This window comes from Oryx dammah, unplaced genomic scaffold, assembly GCF_014754425.2.
Source record: "Oryx dammah isolate SB20612 unplaced genomic scaffold, SCBI_Odam_1.1 HiC_scaffold_29, whole genome shotgun sequence".
Lineage (NCBI taxonomy): Eukaryota > Metazoa > Chordata > Mammalia > Artiodactyla > Bovidae > Oryx > Oryx dammah.
Genome location: NW_024070213.1, coordinates 14,413,411 through 14,438,486, shown reverse-complemented (window position 1 = coordinate 14,438,486; position 25,076 = coordinate 14,413,411). Strand labels below are relative to the sequence as shown.

General features: G+C 43.3%; 1 protein-coding gene across 1 annotated transcript; it reads left to right on the top strand.

The window, feature by feature from the left end:
- The first annotated feature begins 5,542 nt into the window (after nucleotides 1-5,542).
- AKAP3 (A-kinase anchoring protein 3) lies at nucleotides 5,543-22,838 on the top strand. The gene is made up of 3 exons (XM_040233759.1): nucleotides 5,543-5,638; nucleotides 13,501-15,804; nucleotides 22,683-22,838. Exons 1-3 carry the CDS (start codon nucleotides 5,543-5,545, stop codon nucleotides 22,836-22,838), a joined length of 2,556 nt encoding a protein of 851 aa, XP_040089693.1.
- Nucleotides 22,839-25,076: the final 2,238 nt, after the last annotated feature.

The following is a 25,076-nucleotide window of genomic DNA, read 5'->3' as shown; positions in this document are numbered from 1 at the left end:
AGGAGCTCTTGCTTATGATGAACACAGGAAACACGTCCTGAGATGGAACTGGGGTCTGGGATACAGCTCCGTAAACAAGCCCCTCTATTATTTATGCCTCCCTGGCTGGCGTTCATGGTTTGCACTCCTCAGTTATCACTGAGGTGATAATCACGTTGACATTTTAAAGGAACATTTTAGGTCAGTCCTTCTATTGCTCCGTTGGGTCCCCCTATTGGCCATAAGAAAAATTCTTAGCTTCTAGAAGGTTAACCTGCAGAGCTGAAAATATCTTAATGAATCTATTGACTGTAGTCCCTTTATGGGTGTCAGTTTCCTTATCTTTAAAATGAGAATGTTACAAGAAATGATTCCCAAGGTCCATTTATCTTCACATTGTGTATAGTTAGCCTTCTTTCCTCATCAAAGTTAATAGATAACAGCGTCGTTTGTCTCATTTATTTTTCATTTAATTCCAGGATATTACCCACCTACTTTGAAGTTAGGAAATGGATGAATCCATTCATTAACTCAAATCTCTAGATTTTCCTTCTCTCTTTTCCATTTTATTATGAGACATGTATACATATTTAGAAGTCTGAATAACACTACCATCAAAAGGCATTTAAGTACCTTGTTATATACACTATTATCCAGGACAATTTATGGAATTTAAAGTCTAAAACAACTTCATGGATGCAAACAAACGTGCAGAGGATATAGAAAATAAATAAAAACCTCTGGACATTTGTAGGTGGAAGTGTTTGCTGAATCTATGTAACAAGTAAGTGTGAAATAAGTATAAGAGCACTTTTGAGATAATTGATTCATTTTTATTATTGGGATAGGAGAGCCGTTAATAAATCATTAGGTAAATATTTATACCTTTGGTAAGTCTCTGGGGTGAGCATATCCTCAAAACAAGTCAAGCTTTGTGAAAGCCTTACCACTCTGTCAAACTTGAGCAGGTCATTTTTTTCTCAGATTCTCCAGTTTAAGAAAGAAAGAAAAATTGAGCTATCCAGAATTAGCAGTAGGCAGTATTCATATATATTCATTCGGCAGACAATTATAAGGAAGATAATTGATCTGGAAGCTGGTTTTGACATTAATTGTGAATTCCCTTTGTCACAAAAGGACTCATTTCTCCTGAATCCTCAGAGGAGAACTTATGAAGTGTTTTGAGATCCATGAACTCAGGGCACTTACACTCCATTCTAGCTACTGAACTTCTGACTTCCTGTTCAAGCCAAGTTTGAGATTAGGCTAAAAACTTGCAGTGTCCTTGTTATTAAATAAGTCTGTCTGCCAATGATTGGAAAGTGGAGAATAACAATAGTCATTTCAGAAATAATTGGTCAGATGATAAAACCCTTGTTGTTGAAAGGTTATTGCTGAACCACGAAAAGACGCCTAGATTCTTGGCCTCCAGAGGAGAAGAATTCAATCCGGTGCCAGAGACGAGGCTTGATCGCTCAGAGCTTTTGTCCAATAGAGTTTTATTAAAGTATAAAAGGGATAGAGAAAGCTTCTGACATAGACATCAGAAGGGGCAGAAAGAGTACCCCCTCGTTAGTGTTAGCCATGGAGTTATATACTCTTCAATTAGTTATTACAATGAGTCAAAAGAATGTCTGGGTTGTAAAGACTTCACTAGACCTACACCCATAATTTACATTTTAAGATAACAGGATTAGCCGGAAGGTTTTGCCCAGACTGTCCTCAAGCAGGATACATTATCGTTAGATAATCCTTATGGAATGTAGAGGGGGAAAAGGTTTGTCCTTTCTTCCTCCCTGAGAATTCCAGACCCCTCTTTCCTTGGGGACCCCTGGACTTCTTATCAACCCGCCTAGGAAATGACTCTCTCATTGTCATGTAGGAACCACAAGACTGCAGGAATGATATCTGTACTTTGAACATGAATATCATTTTGTGCTCATCACTTGTGTATCATATGTAAAAAATAGTAGGTCAAAATCATTTGGTAATGAGAGCAATAAAGTTCAGAGGTAATAGTAGTCATTTTTTATTTGTGTTTTTCCATTGCAGATTTCTTATATTTCATGGAAGGAGTGGGTAAACTTAGGAATAGTGAAGACAACAAGAAATTAATCCAGAGCTTTCCTCATATCTCAGAACCTGTCCTCAGTAAGAGTAAGTGACCACACAACTTCCCTGCTTTCTGTTCTTCATTTTCATCCCTGCTTTTTAATTGTGCAGTATAGCCTAAATAGGGCTTTCCAGGTGGCGCTAGTGGTAAAGAATCCGCCTGCCAGTGCAGGAGACACAAGAGATGTGGGTTTGATCCCTGGGTCAGGAAGATCCCCTGGAGGAGGGCATGGCAATCCATTCCAATGTTCTTGGCTGGGAAATCCCATGGACAGAGAAGCCTGGTGGGCTGAAGTCCATGGGGTTGCAGAGAGTCAGACAGGACTGAGCAACTGAGCATGTAGCCTAAATAAATCAGTAGATCCTATTGACATCATCATGTTCCATTAGAAGTAATGCATTAAGAGGAAATGGAAATCAGAGATTAAGAGACTTGCACTGTCAACAGTCTAGGCAACCTGTTCCTAAATCTTTTGTTTCTTTGGCCAAGGAACAGTGCCTTCCATTTCTTTATTCATGGTGATGATTCAAGCATATGAATATTTACATAAAACAATGAGCTGCTGAGAGACAAAACCAGGTTTAACTTCATAGACAGTAAAAACTTCATTGTTAGGGGTTTAAAAAAACATTAAAATAAGGTACCAAGAAGCTTACAAAATCTCAGAAAAAAATGTTTCAAAGAATAAACAGTTGTATTTCTGGAGGTGGCAAGTCTGTTGCAGAGAGGATCTCTCCATATAAGCCCAGGGATTTTCAATTCTAGGTGTCCGTTAGAATCACCCAAGGAGCTTTTAAGAAATTCAGTGCTGTGACTTCCCTGGTGGTTCAGTGGCCAAGATCCTGGGCTCCCAATGCAGGGGGCCTGGGTTTGATCCCTGGCCAGGGAACTAGATCCCACATGCTGCAACTAAGACCTGGTGTGCGTGTGCATACTCAGTCGCCTCAGTCGTGTTTGACTCTTTGCTACCCCATGGACTGTATCCCTCCAGGATCCTCTGTCCATGGGATTCTCCAGGCAAGAATACTGGAGTGGGTTGCCATGCTCTCCTCCAGGGGATCTTCCAAACCCAGGGATCGAACCCATGTCTCTTGTTGCTCCTGCACTAGCAAGGAGATTCTTTACCACTTAGTTACCTCAGAAGCCCAAGACCTGGTGCAGTCAAATAAATATTAAAAAGAAAAAAGAAACTTTTATCCACTTGTTTCCAAACCCTAAAACCAGTGAAATAAGGTTCTCTGAGGATTAGTCTCTCAGATTCGGTATTTTAAAACAGTTGATTCAGGGTTTTTAAGCAAGATCCTTCTAGGGTCTAATCACAATGTAAAACCCATGGCTTGTTCAAGGAATCTATTGCATCACAGTGTTAGGAAGAGTGAAAGCTCTTTCACCAGATCAGTGACCTAAGTTAGTGACTGGGGTATAAAAACAAGTCCACATCCTTTTAGGAGCTGTTGAAAGATCTTATGCTGCTGCTGCTAAGTCGCTTCAGTCGTGTCCGGCTCTGTGTGACCCCAGAGACGGCAGCCCACCAGGCTCCCACATCCCTGGGATTCTCCAAACAAGAACACTGGAGTGGGTTGCCATTTCCTTCTCCAATGCATGAAGGTGAAAAGTGAAAAGTGAAAGTGAAGTCACTCAGTCGTGTCTGACTCATAGTGACCCCGTTGACTGCAGCCTGCCAGGCTCCTTCCATCCATGGGATTTTCCAGGCAAGAGTACTGGAGTGGGGTGCCATTGCCTTCTCTGGAAAGATCTTATATTTTCTTTTTAATAATTACCCATAATATTTTGTACAACAAAAATAATAAACCCACTTATTGTTGTTCAGTCACTCAGTGGTGTGCAACTCTTTACCACCCCATGGACTGTAGCCCACCAGGCTCCTCCGTCCATGGGATTTCTCAGGCAAAAATACCAGAGTGGGTTGCCATTTCCTTCCCCAAGGGATCTTCCCAATCCAGGGATTGAACCGGATTTTTTTTTTTTACCACAGAGCCACCTGGAAACCCATATATAAATAAGTTTAAATTGTGTATAATCTGTGTTTGCTTTGTGTTGGTTTTGTTTGTGGGGGAGATGTCTACCGTCCACAAATAAAACCTAAAGTCCTTTAAATCAAATATTTCCAATTAACTGGACATTAAATCACAAATAATGTTCCATTCATTTCAAGAAATTATTTATATATCATAATTTCACTGTCTAAAAAAATTTACAATAAGCTTTTGGACTTTATTTTGACAGAATTTTAAGCCAGTGTATTTGTTAAAAACAAGATATAAATATGTGTGTCTATTCACAAAGATGTTTTGGGGGCACTGAGGAGAAAAAATTGGCCATCTCATTCCACCTTGTTTATTGAGAAATACAGGCCTAAGCAACACTTACAACAAAAGAAAGGAAACTTCAGTGAGGAGGCCTGATAATGGAATTCTGACTTGACAAAAGAGGGCAAAGAGAAGCTTCTCATCCTTGTAGGTTATCGGTGGGCAAGTATGATAATTAGTCACATTTCCAAGAACTATCATATAAGATGCAGTGTTGCAGAAAGTTGGTGAGACTAAGCCCACAGCCTAATCCCCCATGGATGAGGAGTTGGTGCTCACTGGTGAGATGAAGTAGTAAAACAGTAAGCATAAGCAATTATTTCAAGAAAAATGACTACAAATAAGAAAAAAGAGAAACAGTAGCTAGAGGAAGGCTTGGGATGGAAGAATACATGTAAAATAAAGACCAGCTTTCTGGAAGACCAGTTAGATGGTGGTGCCATGACAAAAGTTAGGAAATAGAACAAAGAGTTGGGAGGATTATGAAAAAACAAACATCAGCCAGGACATCATTACCTCCAAGGCCCTTTGGATGGTGCATAAGACATCTCCCTTCTCTTGCCATTCAGAAGTTTGGCGGAACCATGGAGGCGGAGAATTCCCCCAGGACTTTTGACTAACTGGAAGAGGGATTATTCTTAAGGAAGCCATCCTAGACTTACTGCTAATATAAGTAAGTTAGTCCTCTAGAAATCAATCACAATGAAGCCTACATTACTTAGAAAAGTTGGTGGGGCAAAAGCAGAGAGGGAAAAGTCAGTTAATTCTATTTTGATCGAGTTGAGCTTCGAGCATATACTGAAAATCCAAGATGTGAAAGGGTGGTCAAGCTAGGACACAGAATATGCTCAGGTTCGTTCATGGGCAAATCTGTATTAAGCACCTCTAGAAGACACCAGCCTCTGGTCCTGTACTAGAGATACATGTTCTAAGGAAGTCCTTCTGTGGTTTGGAGCTGAGAATGCAGAGGTCCGGAGTTAAGTGGGTCTGAAGTAACTCAGGACAGATGTCTGTGGAGAGCATCACTCCTGTTTTCCTCATCTCAGTCATTTGTCTTATTACTCCTCACTACCATGAAACTAGCCCTTTTGATGATCCTTCTCCTTTTTTCTACTTCCAGATGTCAGATAGGGTTGACTGGTTACAAAGCCAAAATGGAGTATGCAAAGTTGACGTCTATTCCCCCAGAGACAGCCATCCCCAAGACTGGAAAATGGTAAGGGTCAGCCTCCTTATAAATACGGACCTAGGAATATGTGAAGTGCCATTAAGAGTAGCCTCATTCTCTCCATCGCCACCTCTTTTTTTTCCATCGTATTTTTGGCCACGCTGCCTGTAGCATGGGGTTGCAACGAGTCGGGCACGACTGAGCGACTAAGCAACAACAACAAGCAGGTTTATTATTTCTGTTAGGTGAAACATCATGGGTAATTACCAAAAAGAATTAGTTCCCTGACCAGGTATCAAACTCATGCTCCCTGCAGTAGAAATGCAGTATCTTAAACACCAGACTGCCAGGGAAGTCCCACCACCTCTTATTTTTGAAGATGAAATTCTTAGAGGGAAAATGAACTCCTTTAGAAAAAAAAAAATTCCACGTATAATTGTGAGGGGTAAAAAATCCTATAATATGATACTTAGTATGAGAAATATGCCACAGTTAATTAAAAAAAAATAGGTAACACTTGTAAAACTTTACTCTTCTAACAGAAAGAGACTCAAACAGAAATATTCTCAAAGTTTATAGATGTGTCAGTTTACCTCAGTCGCTCAGTCGTGTCCGACTCTTTGCGACGCCATGAATTGCAGCACGCCAGGCCTCCCTGTCCATACCCAACTCCCACAGTTCACTCAGACTCACGTCCACCGAGTCGGTGATGCCATCCAGCCATCTCATCCTCTGTCGTCCCCTTCTCCTCCTGCCCCCAATCCCTCCCAGCATCAGAATCTTTTCCAATGAGTCAACTCTTCGCATGAGGTGGCCAAAGTACTGGAGCAGCTTTAGCATCATTCCTTCCAAAGAAATCCCAGGGCTCATCTCCGTTAGAATGGACTGGTTGGATCTCCTTGCAGTCCAAGGGACCCTCAAGAGTCTTCTCCAACACCACAGTTCAAAAGCATCAGTCCTTTGGCGCTCAGCTTTCTTCACAGTCCAACTCTCACATCCATACATGACCACAGGAAAAACCATAGCCTTGACTAGATGGACCTTTGTTGGCAAAGCAATGTCTCTGCTTTTCAATATGCTGTGTAGGTTGGTCATAACTTTTCTTCCAAGGAGTAAGCGTCTTTTAATTTCATGGCTGCAATCACCATCTGCAGTGATTCTGGAGCCCCCAAAATTAAAGTCTGACACTGTTTCCACTGTTTCCCCATCTATTTCCATGAAGTGATGGGACCAGATGCCATGATCTTCGTTTTCTGAATGTTGAGCTTTAAGCCAAGTTTTTCACTCTCTTCTTTCACTTTCCTCAAGAGGCTTTTTAGTTCCTCTTCACTTTCTGCCATAAGGATGGTATCATCTGCATATCTGAAGTTATTGATATTTCTCCCAGCAATCTTGATTCCAGCTTGTGCTTCTTCCGCCCAGCGTTTCTCATGATGTACTCTGCACATAAGTTAAATAAGCAGGGTGACAATATACAGCTTTGATGTACTCCTTTTCCTATTTGGAACCAGTCTGTTGTTCCACGTCCAGTTCTAACTGTTGCCTCCTGACCTGCATATAGGTTTCTAAAGAGGCAGGTCAGGTAGTCTGGTATTCCCATCTCTCTCAGAATTTTCCACAGTTTATTGTGATCCACACAGTCAAAGGCTTTGGCATAGTCAATAAACCAGAAATAGATGTTTTTCTGGAACTCTCTTGCTTTTTCCATGATCCAGCAGATGTTGGCAATTTGATCTCTGGTTCCTCTGCCTTTTCTAAAACCAGCTTGAATATCAGGAAGTTCACGGTTCACATATTGCTGAAGCCTGACTTGGAGAATTTTGAGCATTACTAGCGTGTGACATGAGTGCAATTGTGCGGTAGTTTGAGCATTCTTTGGCATTGCCTTTCTTTGGAATTGGAATGAAAACTGACCTTTTCCAGTCCTGTGGTCACTGCTGAGTTTTCCAAATTTGCTGGCATATTGAGTGCAGCACTTTCGCAGCATTATCTTTCAGGATTTGAAATAGCTCAACTGGAATTCTATCACCTCCACTAGCTTTGTTGGTAGTGATGCTTTTTAAGGCCCACTTGACTTCACATTCCAGGATGTCTGGCTCTAAGTGAGTGATCATACCATTGTGATTATCTTGGTCATGAAGATCTTTTTTGTACAGTTCTTCTGTGTATCCTTGCCACTTCTTCTTAATATCTTCTGCTTCTGTTAGGTCCATACCATTTCTGTCCTTTATCGAGCCCATCTTTGCATCAAATGTTACCTTGGTATCTCCAATTTTCTTGAAGAGATCTCTAGTCTTTCCCTTCTGTTGTTTTCCTCTATTTCTTTGCATTGATCACTGAGGAAGGCTTTCTTATCTCTCTTTGCTATTCTTTGGAACTCTGCATTCAGATGCTTATATCTTTCCTTTTCTCCTTTGCTTTTCACTTCTCTTCTTTTCACAGCTATTTGTAAGACCTCCCCAGACAGCCATTTTGCTTTTTTGCATTTCTTTTCCATGGGGATGGTCTTGATCCCTGTCTCCTGTACAATGTCACGAACCTCAGTCCATAGTTCATCAGGCACTCTATCTATCTGATCTAGTCCCTTAAATTGATTTCTCACTTCCACTGTATAATCATAAGGGATTTGATTTAGATCATACCTGAATGGTCTAGCAGTTTTGCCTACTTTCTTCAATTTAAGTCTCAATTTGGCAATGAGCTCATGATCTGAACCACAGTCAGCTCCCAGTCTTGTTTTTGCTGACTGTATAGAGCTTCTCCATCTTTGGCTGCAAAGAATATAATCAATCTAATTTCGGTGTTGACCATCTGGTGATGTCCATGTGTAAAGTCTTCTCTTGTGTTGTTGGAAGAGGGTGTTTGCTATGACCAGTGTGTTCTCTTGGCAAAACTCTATTAGCCTTTGTCCTGCTTCATTCCGCATTCCAAGGCCAAATTTGCCTGTTACTCCAGGTGTTTCTTGACTTCCTACTTTTGCATTCCAGTCCCCTATAATGAAAAGGACATCTTTTTGGAGTGTTAGTTCTAAAAGGTCTTGTAGGTCTTCATAGAACCGTTCAACTTCAGCTTCTTCAGCGTTACTGGTTGGGGCATAGACTTGGATTACTGTGATATTGAATGGTTTGCCTAGGAAACGAACAGAGATCATTCTGTCATTTTTGAGATTGCATCCAAGTACTGCATTTCAGACTCTTTTGTTGACCATGATGGCTAGTCCATTTCTTCTAAGGGATTCCTCCCCGCAGTAGTAGATATAATGGTCATCTGAGTTAAACCACCCATTCCAGTCCATTTTAGTTCGCTGATTCCTTGAATGTGGACGTTCACTCTTGACATCTCTTGTTTGACCACTTGCAATTTGCCTTGATTCATGGACCTAACATTCCAGGTTCCTATGCAATATTGCTCTTTACAGCATCGGACCTCGCTTCTATCACCAGTCACATCCACAGCTGGGTATTGTTTTTGCTTTGGTTCCATCCCTTCATTCTTTCTGGAGTTATTTCTCCACTGATCTCCAGTAGCATATTGGGCACCTACTGACCTGGGGAGTTTCTCTTTCAGTATCCTATCATTTTGCCTTTTCATACTGTTCATGGGGTTCTCAAGGCAAGAATACTGAAGTGGTTTGCCATTCCCTTCTCCAGTGGACCACATTCTGTCAGACCTCTCCACCATGCCCCGCCCGTCTTGGGTGGCCCCACAGGGCATGGCTTAGTTTCATTGAGTTAGATAACGCTGTGGTCCTAGTGTGATTAGATTGACTAGTTTTCTGTGATTATGGTTTCAGTGTGTATGCCCTCTGATGCCCTCTTGTAACACCCACTGTCTTACTTGGGTTTCTCTTACCTTGGACATGGGGTATCTCTTCACGGCTGCTCCAGCAAAGCGCAGCCGCTGCTCCTTACCTTGGATGAGGGATATCTCCTCACCACCGCCTGTCCTGACCTGAACGTGGAGTAGATGGCTCAAAATTCTCAGAAATATAAATTCTCATCTAAGTGATATTGTTCTGCCCTCATGCTTCAACAAACATTTATTCCACACTTACTTAGTATCAGGCACTGTTAAGTCAGAGTCCCATCAGAAAAGGGAAACCACGTCAGTAATCTAATACTAAAAAAAACTGCTCAGTAAGAGGTATTTAACTAAGTTAACTACTAAAAGCTGTGAAAGAGGACTCTAATAAGAGATCTAGAAGCAGCAAATGCAGAAAGCTGCTACTACCCCTAGGCTGAAAGAGTGAATGAGAAAGAAAGTTAAGGCTCACGAAGTCCCCTTGCCCTCAACAAAGGCTGCTTCAGATCTCCTTGGAGAGCGTGCCCTGCAGCTGGACAGCAGCCTGCATCCCAGTGGCGCTCAAAACACTTGCCAGAGGGCACAGGGGACCAGAAGGGAAGCCCCTCCTTCCTGTGATGACCAGGTAGCGCCCCTCCAGTGCCCTCTGCCAACAAAGCCAGCCACCCAAGGAGAAATGTTTAAAGGGTCCAGCTCCTGACTCACAAAGCAAGACTAAAAAGGGTCGACTTGGATTTGAGAGACAGTAATGAATGACTGGCACAGACACTGTGCTGAGTCTTAGGGTCAGAGATACAAAACTAAACTCACCTGTCCAGAGATTAAAGAACCCTTCTCCTTCAACTGGGCACAAAGTTCCACTCTGATTTGAGCCTTAAGATGAGCAAAAAATACTAGCCAAGTAGATTTTCTATTGTCTCTCACCAACAGAGAGTAGATCTCTATAAACCACTAATCCATTGAAGAAATCACCAAGTGGTGAGATAGTAAAACCAAAATTCTCAAGCATTGCTGCCACCAATGATTGGTGGCTGTGGAAGGACTAAAATGAAAACCAAAAACTAAATTAGGCAAAGAGAGGAAAATTAAAATGGTGCCTAAAACACCATCTCAGGGGAGGCAAGAAAGGTCACACCGGGTATAGTACTCCCATGATGACCTTCACCTCTGTTAAGCAAATCTGCTGGACATATTGACAAAGATTTGCAAAACTGTTAAAAGATCATTTTCAGAGAAAGGTGAAATAATGACTTTCCTATGAACATAAGATAGACTCATGTGAAAGATTTTATTTAACTCATTAATGAGATTTTATTTAATTCATTAATGGTGCAGTTCTAAAGACAGTCAAAAAAAAAAAAACAAAACACTTGTATGTAGATCGGGAGTATTGGAATGAACTGTACAAATGGAAGCCAAACTGACATCTTCCAAAGTGGGCGAGAAAGTCAGCAATTCTTTCCTGGTCAGAATTAACATGTGTGTAGACAAAAATTATACTAGTTTCCAGAGTTATCAGGTATTTCCAAGAGAATCAGAATCAGAAAACGTGGAGGAGTATGCTATAGATTGTGCAGAGTTTTCTACTTGAGTACAAATTTCCTTATAGTAGCTATCATTCAAATTAGAACAATTTAGAGGACTTTGAACCAAGTTCTGTGGCCCACAAGCAGCTTAAACCAGGCTGTAGAGGTCCAGCTGCTTTTGTCTTCTTCCCAGTTCATCCAGACATTACAGTAGACTGTTGACTGTAAGGGTGGAGAGAACCAATTTCAGAGTCAACTGGATTTGAATCCTGGCCCCCACCATGTGCTAGCTTTGAGATGCTGTATATATGTGTGTGTGTATATATATATACCAGAGAAGGCGATGGCACCCCACTCCAGTACTCTTGCCTGGAAAATCCCATGGATGGAGGAGCCTGGTGGGCTACAGTCCATGGAGTTGCGAAGAGTCGGACATGACTGAGCGACTTCACTTTCACTTTTCACTTTCATGCATTGGAGAAGGAAATGGCAACCCACTCCAGTGTTCTTGCCTGGAGAATCCCAGAGACGGGGGAGCCTGGTGCAGCAGCAGCAGCAGCATGTGTACAGGGCTTCCCAGGTGGCTCTAGGGGTAAAGAACCCGCCTCCCAATACAGGAGACACAAGAGATGCGAGTTCAATCCCTGGGTGGGGAAGATCCCCTGGAGGAGGAAATGGCCACCCACTCCAGTATTCTTGCCTCGAGACTCGCATGGACAGAGGAGCCTAGAGGCCTACAGTCTGTAGGGTTGCAGAGTCGGACAAGACTGAAGTGACTTAGCACTTAGTGCATATATATGTATGTGTGTACACACACACACACACACACACCCTCTCCCTTTTGGATCTTCTTCCCATTCAGGTCACCACAGAGCAGTGAGTAGAGTTCCCTGTGCTGTATGGTATGTTGCCATCAGTTGTCTAGTTTACACACAGTATCAGTAGTGTATATGTGTCGATCTCAATCTCCCAATCCCTACCACCTCCCCTTTTCCCCTTTTAAAATACCGAATTATTCTTTAAAGATCAGCAGTACTTGTGGTTATCCTCAGACAGATGTAACTCCAATAGTTACAGTGATCCCTTACATTTGATGGTAAATAGGACACTTTCACATGCATTCTTATTTTAGCCTATGTTCAAGTGAAGATTATAAATTAGGCCAACATATAAACATGTGCATGTGCTTAGCACAGCTAGCATCCACCAAAGACTCTGCATTCACTCAAAACTAATAAATTGTCCCACAGATATTAATTCCTCATTTACAAATCAGATTCTTAACCTAAAAGCATCCCCAGTAGTCCACTGGAAGTCATTGAGCATATCAGGATTGTGCTTGCGTAGCCCGGAAAAGTGATTAATTATGCAGCACTGTCCTTGAATTTTCTGATATTTTGAAAACTATACTTGTAATGAAAGTGAAAGTGTTAGTCGCTCAGTCGTGTCCAACTTTTTGTGACCCCATGGACGGTACCCTGCCAGGCTCTTCTGTCCATGACATTCTCCAAGCAAGAATACTGGAGTGGGTTGCCATTCCATTCTCCAGAGGAATCTCCCTGACTCAGCGATCGAACCCGGGTCTCCATCATTGCAGGCAGATTCTTTACTGTCTGAGCCACCAGGGATGCCCTATTCTTGTCATAAGAGACCTAACTAAATAAAACAGATCAACCATAAAAATAGTAATTAATAGCAACACATGAAAAATCTGATTTAATGCAAATTTGAACTCTGTAGCTGATGAGGGTCAGATCTTAAGGATCTATGTTGTTAGAGGTGACACAGTACAGTGGCTGAGAGCAAGGGCCCAGGAGTCACTGGTCCAGTTGGAACTCCTCCTCCATCAGTGATTAGCTGTGTAACCTCTGGTAAATAAGTAACAGGATCCCTCAGTTCTTCAATTTCCTCTTCTGTTAAAATGTGGGTAATAAGAAAGCTAGCATTTAACTTTATCGCCAGAATAATAGTGGCTTTTTAGGGGGCTGTTTGGTAGCCTGCCTGTAGGAGATGCAGGAGACGCTGGCGGAAGAAATGGCAACACACTTCAATAATCTTGCCTGGGAGATCCAGGTAGAGGAGCCTGGTGTGCTACGGTCCATGGGCTTATAGAGTCAGACATGAACTGAGCACACGTGTGCACACACAGAATATTAAATGATGTCCTAGTTTTAAAGTACTCAGAACAGTGCCCGATATATCGTAGGTGGTGGTGGTGGTTTACTCAGTCAGTCGGGTCCAACTCTTGCAACCCCATGAACTGTAGCCCGCTAGGCTCCTCTGTCCATGGGATTTCCCAGGCAAGATTGCTGAAATGGGTTGCCATTTCCCTCTCTAGGGGATCTTCCCGACCCAGGGGTTGAACTCTGGTCTCCTGCACTGCAGGCGGATTATTTACTGATAGCCACTAGAGAAGGCTGATATATAGTAAGCACTCAGTAAATGTTGTTTCCATCTGTTGGGTTGATGGAGGAGTTGAGACGTGAGAGGGGCGGCCATTTTTGTGACTGCTCTTTGAGGTTGTCCTGAATATCCTGTGCCTTTACTTTGTTATAGTCGGATGAATCCTTGTCTATTTTTAAGGAAGCCTCACACGATCCCATCAGAGTGCTCAGCTGGCTCCGCAGAGACCTAGAAAAAAGCACAGCAGGATTCCAAGACGTTAGGTTCAAGCCCGGAGAATCATCGCTCGGCAAGGAAATGGTCAGCTCAGGAGACCCACGCAAAGGTTTCTGCGTGGACTATTACAACACCACCTCCAGGGGCAGTCCAGGGAGGCTGCATTTTGAGATGAGTCACAGAGAGAACCCACACCAGGGCCCCAGCACGCACACCGGTAATGGGAGCTCTGTAGACGAAGTCTCCTTCTATGCCAACCGCCTCACAAATCTTGTCATCGCCATGGCCCGCAAGGAGATCAACGAGAAGATTGACGGCTCTGAGAACAGGTGTGTCCACCAATCAGTATACATGGGGGATGAGCCCCCACCCAACAAGAGCCTGAGCAAGGTGGCGTCGGAGCTGGTGAATGAGACCGTCACTGCGTGCTCCAAAAACACCCCATCGGATAAGGCTCCGGGCTCTGGTGACAGAGCCTCGGGGACATTACAGAGCCCCCCTAATTTAAAATACAAAAGCACTTTGAAGATCAAGGAGAGCAGCAAGGGAGCCAGGGGTCCAGACGACAGGCCTAGCTCTAAGAAGTCTTTCTTCTACAAGGAAGTATTTGAATCTCGTAACGCAGGTGATGCCAAAGAGGGAGGAAGGACCTTACCGGCGGAGAGAAAGATGTTCAGAGGGTATGAAAGGCCCAATGACTTCACAGCTTCCGTCAGTCAAGGGATCATGACCTATGCCAACAGTGTGGTGTCTGACATGATGGTCTCCATCATGAAGACCCTGAAGATCCAGGTGAAGGACACTACCATTGCCACCATCGTGCTGAAGAGGGTCCTGATCAAGCATGCCAAAGAGGTGGTCTCCGACCTCATCGACTCCTTCATGAAGAACCTCCACAACGTCACGGGGAGCCTCATGACGGACACAGACTTTGTCTCAGCCGTGAAAAGAAGCTTCTTCACTCAGGGAAGCCAGAAGGCCACGGACATCATGGACGCCATGCTGGGGAAACTCCACTCGGTGATATTTGCCAAGAAAACCCCTGAGACAGTCAGGAAAACCAAGGATAAGTCTGAAAGTTACTCCCTCGTCTCTATGAAAGGGATGGGTGACCCTAAACACCGAAACGTCAACTTCGCCTCCATGAAAACAGAGGGTAAAGTGAGGGAGAAAGTATGCACCCCCACGCCCAAACCCGAGAAGTCCTGTGTGGAGACTCTGGGGGAACACATTATCAAAGAGGGGCTGACCCTGTGGCACAACAGCCAGCAGAAGGAAGGCATACCTTCATGCCTCCAGGGCTCACCCTTCGTCACTCCCAAAAGACAGTATAAACCTGTGCCGGAGTCGCCCCTGGCGTTCCCTTTTGACCCCTGCCACTTCAGCCTCCCTATGCAGTGCCCAGAAAAACCTGAGAATTTTCTGTGCGACTCAGACTCCTGGGCCAAGGACCTGCTTGTGTCTGCCTTACTTCTGATCCAGTACCACCTGGCCCAGGGAGGAAACTTGGATGCACAGAGCTTCCTCGAAGCTGCTGGCACCTCCAACCTGTATCCCACGAAGTCCCCAGCCATTTCCTATGAGTCCAGCCTCCGGTCTCCCCGAGTGGGAGCTGACCCAGAAGAAGCGGAGAAGAAGGACCTAATGAGTGTTTTCTTCAACTTTATCCGGAACTTGCTCAGTGAGACCATTTTCAAGAGCGACCATAGCTGTGATCCCAAGGCAGCCAAGGAAGACAGCCCCCAGTGTGAGAGACCCACCACCCCTTCTCCTGCCAAATTAAATGAATGTGATGAGCCTGGGGGTGCTTTTGCGGGGCTCACCAAGATGGTGGCTAACAAACTGGACAGCCACATGAACAGGCAGATGGTAGACCATCTGATGGACTCAGTGATGAAGCTGTGTCTCATCATTGCCAAGTCCTGCGACTCTCCGTTGGCAGAACTGGGAGACGACAAGTCCGGGGACGCCAGCAGGCCGACGTCAGCCTTCCCAGAGAGTTTATATGAGTGTTTGTCCACCAAGGGTACAGGGACTGCAGAGACGCTCCTACAGAATGCCTATCAGGCTATCCACAATGAACTGAGGAGTCTATCAGCACAGCCCCCCGAAGGGTGCACATCACCCAAAGTGATTGTCAGCAACCACAACCTGACGGACACGGTGCAGAACAAGCAGCTCCAAGCCGTTCTTCAGTGGGTAGCCGCCTCTGAGCTCAACGTCCCTATTCTGTACTTTGCCGGTGACGACGAAGGAATCCAGGAGAAGGTAAGGCGGTAGAGCCAGGGGTTTGGAGAAGATTGATTAGGGTTAATTAGGGTTTTAAGTGCTTTTTCTTTCTAAATGGGAAGATAGCCCCAAGAAGGGTAGGGTGGGAACAGTAAACATTCGAAGCTCAAAACTCATAGCCTAGCCAATGGGTAAATTAAAACTAGATTTTGCCCAATAAGAGGTGTGTCAAAGGGAAAAGAAGATACACTTTTTTTTCCTCTTTCTTTCTGTGTATCTAGATGGGAATGCACAAATAAGGAGCCTCCAAGTGAGTTGGTGAAAGAATCAGAGTAAGGTCTGGGCTCAGACTGAACTCTGGGTAGGACAGCTTTGCCCAAAGAATGAGAAGGAAACGCTGGGAAGCGTCCCAGGAATGTGTTGGCTGGGGCGGGGGTGGGGGGTGGCGGGGCGAAGGGTTTAGATTCATGGTGTTTTCAAGCCTATCATACCTCTCCTTGCTGGTGATCTAGGAGCCATTGGGGATTTGAAGGGATTCAATAAATAGCATCCCTCTTCCCCTCCCCCTAAGTTCTGAATCAATTGATAAGTAAGATTAAAGAATAAGGCAGACAGAAAAATCAGCTTATTATTGTTTTTACTGATAAAGGTAAGTGTGCTTTCTACCTCCTTTCTTCTCCCTATTTAGGCCTCAAAACTGCTCATGGAAGGGAAATTTTGAGTCTGGGAAGCTTTTGTTTACGTAGTTGGTGCTCCATGCTAATGAGAGGGAATTAAGAGACCACCCCCACAATATACACAGTCTCTCTCTCTTTCTCTCTCTCAGGGTTGTTTTTTTTTTTTTTTTCAATATTACTTCCTCTCAGTTAAGAGAAGTGGAACTGACATTTACCAATTAAGTAATAGGAGGTGGCACCAGAGGCTGGAGTTATTGTAAAAAGCATCCATCTTCTTAGAAACCAGAGGATATGGAGGAAGAGGCTTTCTTTGTTTGATGCACGGGGTTAGTAGCACTTATAACTGGGTTACTTGGTGTTTCTGATGACCAGGAAGACACAGGACTGTACTGCACACAGAATAGGCTACACTCAGCTTAAACGAGAAACTGTCTCTCCTGTTGACTTGCTCCTTTTGCAGCAACAGGACTCTGTAGGCTTGTTCCTTGCGTGTCTATACACCAACAGCATTGGCAAGTGCAGAACCTCAGGCTCCACTCCTGACCTACTGAATCAGAACCTTTAGCAAAACCCCCAGTTGATCTGTGTGCCTGTTCCACATTGGGCCAGAGGACAGAACATGGAGATCCAATCTTAGATTTATCCCTAGGAGTACTTGCTTGGCAAGTTCTGTCTGTTCACAGTTTTTCCAGTCTGTAAAACAAATTATTCTGTGCGTGTGTGCTTAGTCACTCAGTCGTTTCTGACTCTTTGTGACCCCATGGACTCTAGCCTGCCAGCCTCCTCTATCCATGGGATTCTCCAGGCAAGAATATTGGAGTGAGTTGCCATTCACTTCTCCAGGGGATCTTCCTAACCCTGGGATCCAACCCAGGTCTCCTACATGTCAGGCAGATTCTTTACTCTCTGAGCCACCAAATTATTTTCCTAAGTTGCAATTAGCAGAGGAGCCAATATTCAGAAAAACTTTAGACTAATGAAAAAATCTGAAAAGAAGCATAGCTTTCACATGTACAGTGTGTGAAACAGGCTTTGTTCTGACACCATCTTTTAAGTCTACCTCATCCTATGTAACAATCATAATACATTCTAGTTTTAGATTATTTTGAATTAGAATGTCTATGATACAATTCTCTAGAATGAGACAATAGACTTGCAGGCTTCCTTCTGCACACACACACACACACACACACACACACACACATGTTTTCTTAAAGGAAAAGAGTGGGAAACATGGGCAACAGCACATGCAAATGTCACCTAGTGAGATCTGTCCTGAGCAGCAGCATATTTTTAAGAAGAGTTGGATGGCGTATACATCAAAGAAATTATGTAAATGTAAGTTGCGAATTTTTGAGGGAAAGAGACTTAATTAATATAGGCAACTATTTTCATGCTAATGCTGGTGATTAAATCTGGTCATACCAGCATATCCATGAGCCCAATTCCCTTAAACAAATTTGTATCCATTTTTAAAAACTGTTGGTCATGCCCTGCAGCATATAGGATCATGGTTCTCTGGCCAGGGACGGAACCCAGGCCCCCTGTATTGACAATGAGGAGTCTTAACCATTGGACCTCCATGGAAGTCCCTGTATCCATTTTTGAATCGGTAATGTGTGCATACTTCAAAATTCAAAGGCACACACACACACACAGAATGCACAATTAAAATTAAGGACTTTTTCTCATTTTTATCTCCCCATTCCATTGCCCTCCCTGGAGAAAACCATTCTGATCAATTTCTTGTTTATCTTTCCAAAAATGCTTATGCAGCATACAGGTTAATACATATTTGTTTATTTGCTAAGTCGTGTCTGAATCTTGCGACCCCATGGACTGTAGCCCACCAGGCTTCTCTGTCCCTGGGATTTCCCAGGCAGGAATACTGGAACAGGTTGCCATTTCCTTCTCCAGGGTGCACCAATTCCAACACCTATTAAAATAAAATGAGAGCACCTGTTTCCCACATAGTAACTAACCTACGGTCCATGCCAAACTTTTGGTCTTTACCAAGTGTTGCCTTACTTTGCACTTATCTTTTTAGGAATGAGGGTGAATATCTTTTCATGTGTAAAAGAGCCATTTTTGTTTTTTAAAATATTTATTTGGCTGCACTGAGCCCTTTTTGTGAACTTTTAGTTGTGGCATCTGGAATCTAGTTCCCAGACAAGGAATCAAACCCAGGTTCGCTGCCTTGGGAGCTCAGTGTCTTAGCCACTGAGCCACCAGGGAAGTTCCTAAGAGCTGTTTTTGAATTTCCTTTTTCATGGATGAATCATTTGTTTGTAAACTCTGCCCATTTTTTTCTGCTAGGTTGTTGGTCTTTTTCTTATGGATCTGTGAGAGTTTTACATAATACAAGGAAAATAGCCTTTGTGATATTACATATGATTTTTTAAATCATTTGACTTTTGATTGATGTTTCGTTTTGTTGCTTTTGCCATGAAGAATTATTTTAAATGTTTACATGGTCAAATATGATAGTTCATCTTTTATTTTTCCCAGATTTTGTGTCATATTTTGGAAAACATTCTCCACTACAAGATAGTAACAAAACTTCCCCATGTGTTGTTTCTCCTAGCACAATTATGATTTTTTAAAAAATGTTTAAGGCTTTGATCCATTTCAAATTCATTTTTATACAAGGTGTGACATAGGAATTCAGTCTTATTTGTTTCCAGATACCTATATGTCTTTGTTTTTTCCCTAAGCTTTCTGTTCTATTCCATTGAGTCATTCGTCTATTCTTACTAGTTTAATACTATTTTAATAGCATATTGCTTTAATTACTGTAATTCTGTCATATGTCTTAATATTGATAGGACTAGAGACTCCTTATTTGTCTGTCTCAGAATTTTCTACGCTATGTTTCTCAGTTTCACCCCCAGCCACTGGTAACCATCAACCTGCTTTCTATCATTACAGATTTGCCTTTCATTTTAGAAAATAGTGGAGTCATAAAGTATATAGCCTTTTACATATGGCTCTCCACTATTAGCATAAGGTTTTTGAGGTTTATCCATGTTGCAGTATGTATCAGCAGTTCATTCCTTTTATTGCTGAATAGAATTTCATTGTATATGTTTTCTCTATTGACTCACCAATTAACGGACATTGGGGTTATTTCCATTATTTTGCTATTATGATTAATGCCTCTATGAACAGTCACATACAAGTCTTTGTATGGATATACATTTTCACTTCTCTTGAGTGACAAGGAGTGTAATTTCTGCATTTTATGGTAAGTATAATTTCTTAAGAAACTGTTCAACTGTTTTCCAAAGAAGCTGTACCATTTTATATTCCTACCAGCAATTTCATTGATTTCAATTTCTCCATATCCTCATCAACATTATTCTGTTCTGTTTTTCATTATAACTGTTATAGTGGTTTCTGATTGTGGATTTAATTTGACATACATACATTAAAATGACTAAAGATATTGAGCATCTTTTTATGTGCTGATTAGCCATTCATATATAATCTTTGCTGAGTTGTCTATGTAAATTGTAAATCTTTTGTCCATACTTTGACTGGGTTGTTAGAAAGTTACAAGAATTCTTGATGTATTCTGGATACAAGTCCTTCACCGGATATATATATTTTGCAAATACTTTCTCTCAGTCTGGAGCTTATTTCTTTTTTTACTTAATGGAGTGTTTCAAGGAGCAGAAGTTCTTAATGATGACGTCTAGTTTAGTTCTTACCTTCATTGCTTGTACTTGCAATGTCATATCAAATAAATCTTTGCCTAACTCCACTGTCCTCTACTGGAGGCAGTTTTGCCCCTAAAGGACATTTGGCAATGCCTGGAGATGTATTTTGTTGTCACACCTGGGAAAGGAGGGGAGTTTAGCAGGAAGAGGCCAAGTGAAACTGAAAGTGTTAGTTACTCAGTCGTTGTCCAACTGTTTGCAACCCCATAGGCAAGAATACTGGAGTGGGTTGCCATTTCCTTCTCCAGAGGATCTTCCCAATCCAGGGATCGAACAGTTAGTTATGTTTAGTCTGCTTTCCCTTTTATTGTCTTCTTTTGAATTACTTTTAAACATTTTCCAGTGTTCCCTTTTAATCCATCTGTTGTGTTTTGCTATATCTCTTTGTGTAGTTTTTTAGTGGTTTCTCTGGGTACCACAATCCACATACCTAACTTGTCAGAGTCTACTTAGAGTCAATAGGGACCACTTAGGCTAGAACGAAGACATCTTCCTGCCCTATGGGGCCCTTCACCCTTCTGCCTGAGACTGCCATTATTTTATGTAATTAGCTGCCTAAAATCTATTTAATTTTATTGCCTAAAATCCTTAGGCAATATTATTTTTGCTTTCAACCATAAAACATATTTTAAAGAATGGAGGCAAATCGTTCATCATTTATCCTGAGATTTTTACCATTTCTGTTGTTGTTGGTTTGCTCATGTTCCCAGTTTCTTTCTGATACTGTTTTCTTTCTGTGCAAGGAAACAGAACGCATTTTTCTGGCGATGAATTATCTTAATTTAATCTGGAGTTTTATTTGACCTTCATTCCTGAGGCATATTTTGCTGGACATAGAATTCTGGTTTGACAGTTTTTTTTCTTTTAGTGCTTAAAAAATGCTGTTTCACTCCTCTGTCCTCTGTGGGTTTTGATGAGAAATTCGCTGTCATTGGCACTGTTATTCCCTCATGTATAATGTGCCATTTGTCCCTGGCCACTTTTAGATCACTTCCCCTTTTTCTTTCAGTTCAGTTCAGTCGCTCAGATGTGTCTGACTCTTTGCAACCCCATGGACCACAGCACACCAGGCCTCCCTGTCCATCACCAACTCCTGGAGTTTACCCAAATTCATGTCCACTGAGTCAGTGATGCCATCCAACCATCTCATCTTCTGTCGTCCCCTTCTCCTCCTGCCCTCAATCTTTCCCAGCATCAGGGTCTTTTCAAATGAGTCAGCTCTTCGCAGCAGGTGGCCAAAGTATTAGTTTTCAGCAATTTGATGGTGATAGGTCTTGAAGTGAATTATGGGGGTTCATCACATTTCAAGTTCACTATGCTTCTCGAATTTGTCTGTATGTCTGTTAGAAAATTGGGGAAGCTTTCATGCATTATGTCTTTAAATATATTTCTGCACTACACTTTTTCTTCTATAAGGACATAAATGTAAAACCCTCTGGAACTGTCCCACAGGCCCCTGAACTCTGCTTATTTTCTCAATCTTTTTGAAGGAGGCTTAATCTATCTCTTACACTGTTCAATACGGTTAATTTCTATTGCTCTGTCTTTGGTTTTCCTGTGTTTCCTTACTCATCTCCATCTATTTAGTCTTCATTTTGGATTTGGTATTATTGTTTAGCCGTACAATGACCATGTTTAACTGTACAATGACCAGCTGTACAATGAGTCTTTGTTCTGTCTCCTCTTTACGGAGACTTGTCTTTCCATCTGTTTCAAGAGTCTCCTTACGCACTTCAGTTTCTGCCTGGAATTTCCCCCGAGAAAGCACCTGATATTTGGCCTGTTAATCTGCCCTTTGAACTTCTCATAGAGTCAGTTGCAGAACACACAAAATGGAAAGCTGGTTCATTTGTTGCCACACAGATTCCAGATGAATGGCAATATACTGGGCTCATATAGAATACTTGCTTGGGCTGTTCTCATTTTATGCCTGGTAAGAGGATTAAACGTAGGGTTCAGAGACTTGGGTATGAGCAGTGCCTCCGCTGACTTCTGGCACTGTATTACTGATAACCGTCACCTCTCCGGGCAACATTTTCATGGGGGTTGAATGCATCTTTGAGTCACCTTCCTGCTCTATCATCCCAGGGCTCTCTGGCCTACGGGGCTGAGAAAGCAGCATCTACATTATCCTATGGCTCTTTCTCTCCTGTCTGTGTTGGTCTCTGGGCGGTGATGGGAGCCCATTTTATGATGTTACAGTGAGCTTAAGAACTTCAGAATCCTTAGAAGGCATGAACACCATTGACCAAACAGCCATCGGAAGCAGGAAGCTTTAGTCTTTGTGGGACATCTTCCATATCACGGACATGGGGTTGTCCTTTAAATGAAGGGCGATGGAACCCACTTTCTATTGTCAGACAAGCCAGCGAGTGTTTCGGTTTTAGAAGTAGTCTCAGCATCTCCCTGGAGGCCCTCCCGCGGCCAGGGACCGCCCCCTGCTCTCTGGCCTTGAAGGCCCCGCCGGACCCTCGGTGGGATGCTCTGCCTCCTCGACTTCCGCTTTACTTCCCTCCCTCAGCTACTTCAGCTCTCGGCAGCCGCCGTGGAAAAGGGGCGCAGCGTAGGTGAGGTTCTACAGTCGGTGCTGCGGTACGAGAAAGAGCGACAGCTGGACGAGGCGGTGGGCAACGTCACACGGCTGCAGCTGCTGGACTGGCTGATGGTGAACCTGTGATGGGGGCCCGCCGCCGCCCCTCTTTCCCGCAGTGGGCCCCGCCCTCACCCCTCCCTTCGTCCTTACTGCCGCAGCCCCGCTTTCCCGTCTCCTCACAGAGCCCCAACATTATCTTCATACCGCTTACATCTACGACACGTCATCGTGCGCTAGTCCCTGGATTTTGCAGATATTCTTGTCCATGCGAGCAAGGACGTAAAATAAAAATTACAAATAAATGGCTCCGAGTGTTTGGTTTCCTTGGGATCCAATGGGACCAACGCCTGCGTGCTAAATCGCTCAGTCATGTCCGACTCTTTGTGACTCCATGGACTGTAGCCCACCAGGCTCCTCAGTCCATGGAATTCTCCAGGCAAGAGTACTGGAGTGGGTTGCCATTTCCTTCTCCAGGGGATCTTCCTGATCCAGGGATCAAACCTGGATCTCCCGCATTGCAGGCAGAGCTATGGTCAATTAAGTCTCTTCAAGGAGAATGTCCTTTATTATTTAACCTCTTGCATGCATGCCAAGTCACTATAGTCATGTCTGACTCTCACAACCACATATAGCCCACCAGGCTTCTCTGTCCATGGGATTTCCCGGGCAAGAATCCTGGAGTGGGTTGCTATTTCCTACTCCAGGGGACCTTCCCGACCCAGAGATCAAACCCATGTCTTATCATGTTGCCTGCTATTGCAGGCCAGTTCTTTACTCCTAGCGAGACCTCAGTCAGTTCAGCTGCTCATTTGTGTCTGACTCTGCAACCCCATGGACTGCAGCACGTCAAGCCTCCCTGTCCATCACCAACTCCCAGAGTTTACCTAAACTCATGTCCATTGAGTCAGTGATGCCATCCAACCATCGCATCCTCTGTTTGTCCCCTTTTCCTCCCACCTTCAATCTTTCCCAGAATCAGGGTCTTTTCTAATTAGTCAGTTCGAGACCTAGAAAGCCTCAATGGGACAAGAAGAAGAAGCAGTCTCAGGAATGAAAAAGAGTCCAGTGGGTAGCAGAGTAAAAGTACTGCCTGCCTGAGAGCCCGGCCAAACGCTGGTGGGCCTGTTGTCTATGGATACATACTTCCCATCGACCCATCAGTGACTTGTGACTTCCCTGCTTTAAAGAGGTCCCTAAATAAGCCACAGTTTGTCAAGAGTTATTTCAGCCCTGTGTAGCTTCACTGCTTTAAAGGGGTCCCTAAATAAGCCACAGTTTGTCAAGAGTTATTTCAGCCCTTTGTAACCATGTACGTACTTTTCAATATCCAATCTGAATCCTTTAAATTAGGTTACCAGGACCTGGCTCCTTGTCCTATCTCCCCAGAACTGTCCATCTCACCTTTATCCTTGGTGACAGACTCTTGGGGTCCAAAAAGGCCCAGAGGACCTGAGTTCAATGGCTAGTCCTGTACCTCTCCAGATAGAAGACGTGGGACAAGTCACCTGTTAGGACACTGCTCTGACTTAATGTCCATATCACCCCACTTTAGAAGCACTTTCTGAATTATATGTTCTCCAGCAATTTTACATTCTCCTTCCTTCCTTCTAGAAACTTCCTCCTCCTCTGGTTTCTAGGTTTCCTATTTTTCTGCATCTCTCTGGGGCTCTACTCAACCCCTTACATGTTTCTGTCTCCCAGGATTTGACCCTCTTGACCCTCCACTGTTCTCAATCATCTTCCCCAGGTGATTTCACCCGAACCCAATGGCTTCAATCACCCAATGTCTCCCTTCATGGACTATTACACAGTGATTGAAATGAAAACTATGAAGCCAGGTATATATCCCAGGTTGTTTCTGACTTGCACACATTTATCTGTACTGTAATTACAGACTGTGAGTTCAGTAGGCAGACTAGAAGGGCAGGTGGTGGGTGAGTGGACACATCCTGTAGCTTGCTCATCTTCCAACCTTCGGGAAACCTGTCACCCCCTGCTCCATGTGGTCTTACAGAAGATCAGTCATGGGGCTTGTAATCCTGGCTGGCCAATTGGAGGACCCCAATATCTCAGACGCAGTGATGGGTTCAATTCCAGTTACTTCTGAGACTTACCTACTAGCAGGAAGACTGCTACTTTTGATGGGATGATAGTGGTCATCTTAACTCCTGGGCAGAGCTTCTCTTCAGAATGAAGTCAACCATAAATGAAGCAAGACTAAGAGGGGGTGAGAGCATCTGAGCTCCATGATCTTGTCTGAATTCCTGCTGTGTCTCCGTTTACCCATACTGATTCCCCACAGTCATGAAAACCAATAAATGC